Source organism: Haemorhous mexicanus, chromosome 1 (assembly GCF_027477595.1).
Source record: "Haemorhous mexicanus isolate bHaeMex1 chromosome 1, bHaeMex1.pri, whole genome shotgun sequence".
Taxonomy (NCBI): Eukaryota; Metazoa; Chordata; class Aves; order Passeriformes; family Fringillidae; genus Haemorhous; species Haemorhous mexicanus.
The window spans coordinates 73,010,697-73,016,696 of NC_082341.1; the positions used below are offsets into that span (position 1 = coordinate 73,010,697).

Below are 6,000 nucleotides of genomic sequence, written 5' to 3' on the forward strand. Positions count from 1 at the left end.
CCCTCCTCTAGCCACTCCTTTGGGAATGCTGCAGGGAGGCAGCACAAACACATCTGGCCAAGTGGTGTGGGGAATGTGCCCCTGCCGTGGGGATGCTGCTGGGGTCCTGGGCAGAAGAAGATCCAGAGAACAAGGGCCAGGGCTGGATGCTGCAGCCTACACCATGGCATCCAGCCAGGGCAACATATCCACTCCCTTCCTGGGCCTGCGTGGGCAGACCTCCCTGTGACTTTGGTGAGAAACAGATGGGGCACTATCCCAAGGTGATTAATGACTCTTTGGCTTCGTTTGTAGCCATGACATCCTGGGCACTGCACAAACACCAAAGAAAGCCATGCCCAGAGAGCTCACACCCTGAGAAGGCAAACAAAAGAGGTAACCATCAGAAGCCCTGTACAAACAGCTGAGGTGGCTGCACAGGTACAAGACACAAACCAGGATGTCCAGGCTGATGTCAGCATTGCTCCTGCTGTGCAGTGCTGAGCCCTCCAGAAGGCACCCCATCACAAATATGATAGCACACTGCAGTGACACACAGACAGGGACAATGAGGAAACCTGCTTTCCCAACTGCCAAAGCATCACACCAAGTCCTGCTCCCACAGGGCAGACACAACAGCAGGCTGCCCTGAGTGCCAGCACAGCTGGATTCCCACCTACAGCCCACCTTGTGACTTCCAGCCATTGCTGCTTATGGAGTTTTTCTTCTACTGACCTTCGGACCATTTTCAAAGAAGAGTAAGTCATAAAAAGGGGCAAGTTCTTGCAGGCAGGCTCTTGTGTCACACAGACCAAGGCCTACTCAAGTCCAGAGTGCAACCTGGTTAAATATCACTTAATTTTTATCTTGCATTTATAACACACAAATATTTGCCTTTGTGTTCTCCATCAGCAATAATGAGCCATTCTCAGAGCAGCTGCTTCTCCATGCAAGCAACGCTAACCAAGGCATCCTTAAAAACAGGGGTGTGTGGCTGCAGCAGAAGCCAGTGCTGCCTTGCAAGCTGTTTCCAGCAAGTTTCCAGCAAGCTGAGTTTCCAGTTTCCTATGGAAAGGAAGGGGACAGTCTATGCAAGGAGCAGAGCTGCAGCTGACACATGATGAACAGTTATCCCTGCTTCCCTCCTGTGTAAGCTCAACCAGCTCCCAAAGCAACCATCTCCTCCAAGTGTCCTGCAGCCTTTGCTGCAGGGCAGCCCCTTGCAGCATGGGGCACAGGATGGAGGGAGATCTGAATTCTGTGGTAATGGCATGTGGTGGCAGGAACCCTCCTGGCTCTGGTCACCACAAAGACTTCCTGGAGACCTGGTTATACAGAGAGGAAGTGGGCAGGGAGAAGCAGGGGGACAGCCTTGCATTGCCTTTTCCTTGCATCTGCGCATGTATCTACTACAGGAGAGCCTTTCACCACTTGAACTTCTAGGGACAGATGGATAAGCACAGCAAAGTGACTCAAGTATGATTCTTCTAAGTAGTGTCAAGGATGTGTTAAATAGTCTAAAGTGATGCTGGAGGGCATCACTTTGAGGTTTCCATGATTTTCTATGTGGTAGTTACACATGCATCCCTTTAACCATCTGTACTGGTTCTTGCCCAGCTGTCAAGTTACATCCCACTTTTCTGAGCTTGAGGGTTATGGACAGTAATGGGCAGTAGAAACAAAAAAAGATCCTCAGGGATGCAGTTAATCTCTCTGCTTGACCGGTTTCTTTTGGGTTTTTTTTTTTTCCTTCTGGCACAGCATGAAGAAAGCCCTGTGACCTAGATGACATTGGTCAGTACTCTTGAGATGTCTGATAAGCTTTGAATTCTACCAATTTGTGAAATGTGGCAAAGGTTTGTTTTGGTCCTCTTGGTGGGAAAGAAGAAATTACATCAGGCAGATGAGGCTTAACATGAAAAGAGAAGTGGGACAGATCTCTTAAATTGTGGTTTGATATAGTTTTACATACATTATATTCTGTTGATATGAGGTGCTGTAAGATTTTTCACGTATTCTGGGGGAAACTGCAAAAAAATGGAACGCTGGCCAGTGTTCCTCATGGGAACCATTGCTGCAAGAGAATTTTGACAAATTTAACTAACTGAATTACAGTACCTTTGAAGCAAGCCCATGCTGTTAATGGTTGAATCTATCCAGGAGTTCAGATTAGATATTGTACAAGTTTTGCTCTACTGAATGATTCCTCTGGCCCTGATCAGAGCAGGAATAATGGACCGGAAGAGCCCACAGTGTAACACAGCAGAGTCACCGTTATGCTCTTTTTTCCCCTCTCTCATCATATAGTCTGTGCATTTTAGGAAGTTAGAGAAAAATCTATATTTTGGCCAAAACTTTTCTACATTGCAAAGAATTCGTAATGCTTGCAACGAGCAAACCTTCTCCATGAAGTAGATGTTACAGAGTAGTGGAAGGACACATTCCATGCCACACAAGGGGAGATGAATCTGTGGTGCAACTGATTTATTGCACATTTCCAAATGCACATTCTCAAGAGACTTTGACTCCCATCTGATAGTAGCGCTGATACTCTTTACTGGTGTTAAGCAAGGAAAGGGATGTGACTATTCTGTGCGAAGAAGTTGAGCAGATCATGCCCCAGAGAGCAAAATACCTCTGAGAGGTGTCCAAAACAAATCACTTGGAAAGATCGTCTTTTGGCTGAAGCACGAGATAAGGAGGGCTGAGCTCTGTTCCCAGAAGTTCTGCTCCATGATTGGTGTGTGACCTAGCGCAAGTCACGAATTCTCTGTTCCCATTTCCTCTTTGGTGAAAATGATGACAGTGATCATGTCTATTCTCAGCAGAATTATGAGTGAGTATGCAATAACTTATATTTCTAAATGCTTCTCATTCTTTGCAGGAAATACATGTAAATATCACCGTTTTGAGTGCTATTCCACCCTTTTAACCAGTCTAAACTAACACAAATGCAACAGAAAAACCTCAACCCTCCCACAGGTATTCTCACATTTGTTCCATCAGAAAGCAACTCTCTTGTAAGAAACCACTGCTCAAATCAGTCAGACAAAGGAGAAACTGAAAGGCTGTTCCAGAGCACCACCTCTCTAAGCTTGCCTTTCACATTCTTGTAGGTTCTGCTCACTCTTGAAGGCAGAATATTAAATTAATGGGCTCTTTGATAAATTATGTTTTATCCTTATCTTTACACTGCAGCTTTCCTGGAGCTTCCTACAGTTTTGTGCTGCTACTTGTCCAAAGCAAGGGCGATGCAAAGTTGCACCCTGTACAATCACAGACTCAGAATTGAGCACGTGTTGGAGGCAGTGGAAAGACTTTACACATCAGCCCAAAATAAATACAAGTTCCTTGTTCTGTGTCCTGTGAAAGGCTATGAATCAAGAGGTGAGAAATGATGAGGAGCTCTGGCTCCTACATCATGGTACCTGAAACTTGCCAGGAGCTATACCATGGAAATCTGAATTTCCAAGGTTTGGTCAAAAGCTGAGCCAGTTCCAGACAGGGAGGATATTTCAAAAGGAAAAACTGCACTAAACCCAACTGGCTCCAGAAGCAGGCATGTGATGGTTAGTGACCTGAAGGAAAGGTATGAAGAGAGTTGAGGTCTGCTCTTCCTGCTGCACTGATCAGTCCTGAGCACCAGGGCAGGGAAAAAGAGAGACACAGAGGATACTGAGGGATAGGGAAAACCCACTGAAGGCTGTGATGTAAAAGTCACTTTTGAAATTTGCAGGCTCATACACATACATATGGAGGACACCTGGAAAACAGCGCTTTGAAAGAAGCTTGAGAGTGAGGGTGGACAAAATGAAACGTATGTTTTAGAGTGGGAAAAAAAGGCCTGTGTGGTTTTAGGCAACATATTTAAATCCAGGAATCCAAAGGAAAGGCTCTCAGGACTGTGCGGTCAGACATGAAATTGTAAGCTGTAGACAGCAGAGGGTTTTCTGTTTTGGTTTGGGTTTTTATCTCTTTTTTTCTTGAAGCTGCACCTTGCTTTCAGGGAACCCAGCCATGGCCTGGTTACAACCCCATGTTGAGGGAAGCACTTTTAGTTACATAACTTATCCAGAATAATGACACACAGAAAAATACCAGAAGTTCAGATGAAATAAATACAAATGGTAGCGAGACTGCCAAACATTGATTAATGGAGGAAATAAAGTGTAAATAAAGGGTAGCATGGTTTTTCTGAATCCTGCCAGTCTGGAAGGGGCTAAACAACCACAAGGGAGAAGAATAATTTTTAAGCTGGATAATTAAAAAGAGCAAAGCAAGCTTCTGCCGATGTAAACTACTGGAGGAAACGCAATGTACGCCATTGACAAGGCTGAGCAAGAGCTGGCTGTAGAAAATGGCCTTTCTGACAGCAGGGGAAGACCAGCCGCGATCCCAAGCGTACCACCGCTGACCCTCAGCCACCTGGCATCGCACAGAGCTGCGACCAGAGCACGCTGTGTTTGCAAACAACCGCAGAGCCAAACCTCGCTCAGATCTTCCCCCGTCAGAGGAAAGGGCTGCCCTTTGGGGCAGCTGACCCGGCTCCGGGCTTGCGTTCCTGCCTCTGCCCTGAGCAGCACATCAACCTCCGGGCGAGTTACGCGGCCGCCCACTCGCGGACCGGGGGTCACCAGGCCGTCCCACGTCCTGGGGCCGCGCGGGGGCTGCCAGCATTTGGGATGGCGGGATGGCCAGAGCGTGAGGGGACTCATCCCGCTGGGGAAGCTGGAAAGCTGAACCTGGGCTGCGAAAACCCCGCGTCCCATGCGTGAGAGACAAGTGTGCCCACGCTCTCTCGAATAAATCTGTTCAGTAGGGTGGAGTCTGCCTTATTTTTACTCTACATGCAAATTATATCCCTCAACAACCTCACTGCAAATATCTTCTGGTTTCTCACACCCTGCCCTGGGTAGAAGCAGGCTGTTTTCCCTGCAGATACCCTGGCTTCCTTTGCAACTTTGGGTTTGGACTACTTTGATTTTACAGAAGCGAGAGAAGCTTATGAGTTGCTGGGATAAAAACAAAACCAAAACCCAAACCAGCAGAGCGGGGGGCAAGGCAGGCGAAGCTGTTCTGCCCAGCCCCGCGGGATGCCGCGGGCTCCGACCTCGCCGACGGCCCCGAGCAGCGGGACGAGCAAACCAACCCAGCGGGCGGGATGCGACACCCACCTCCCCCTCCCAGCCTTACCTGTTTGCCAGCGGCAGCGAGGCACAGGAGAAGGAGCCAGCAGCCTGACGGGACGGGCATGTCTGGGTGTGCGTCTCTGCCTCCTCCCGTGGCTCCTTTTCCTGCCACCGAAGGGAAACTAGATCCTTCCAGCCAAGCCCCCGCGCCCCGGCAGCGCAGCGAGGCGCATTTGAGCTGACTACTTCTCTTTCTTCCTTTCCTTCCTCTCAGCTACACGAGGGGAGAAGAGAGAAGAAGAAAAAAAAAAAAAAAAAAGCGCCTGGCTGTAGTTCCCACAGCATTTCCTCAGCCTTGACATGTAGGGCTTTTTTTTTTTTTTTTTTTTCCCCCTCGGTTCTTGTCCCTCCCTTTCCTTTCTCCACCCCTTTTTACAAGAAGTTTAGTCACCATGCCCACGTCCCTCCTCCGGCCGGTGGGGATTGCATTCCCGGTCTGTCCTTCTCGGCAAGGGCCATGCGTCCACCTGCCCCCGCCTCTGCGCCCTCCCGTTCCAGCCCCCCGCCTCTTTCCTCGCTGTTATCTCCCCTGGAATTGCTGCCTTCTCCTCACGGCCCCGGGTGTCGCCTGTCACTGTCAGAAGACAATGGGCCTCAGCCTGCCTCCCAGCTCGCCCCCCATGCGCCCTGGGTCTGCCCCCAGCCGTGAGGAGAGCCCCTGTCCCATCCCTTCCCGTGCCCTCTTCCCTCTCGGTGCCCGTGCAACATGTGGGTGCCCGCCTCGGCGTCCTGGCAAAGCTCGACGTCCCCCTCCCTTCCCCCTCCACGAACTTTAGCTGATGTCGGGAGCTGGCGGACGGGATTGCTGCCAAGAGGGGAAGAAAAGCGGAAG

The 6,000-nt window shown here is 49.4% G+C and overlaps 1 protein-coding gene across 2 annotated transcripts in view; it reads right to left on the reverse strand.

Annotated features, from left to right (window-relative positions):
* TNFRSF11A (TNF receptor superfamily member 11a) overlaps nt 1-5,483 on the reverse strand; it is a 28,242-nt gene extending 22,759 nt beyond the window's left edge. The window contains exon 1 of one of the 2 annotated variants that reach the window (XM_059854178.1): nt 5,173-5,483. In XM_059854178.1, the coding sequence (XP_059710161.1) occupies nt 5,173-5,232 (60 nt within the window). In that variant the 5' untranslated portion in view covers nt 5,233-5,483. The remainder of the gene's footprint in view (nt 1-5,172) is intronic. The other variant, XM_059854166.1, reaches the window with a different exon arrangement.
* Between the last annotated feature and the right edge of the window lie 517 nt (nt 5,484-6,000).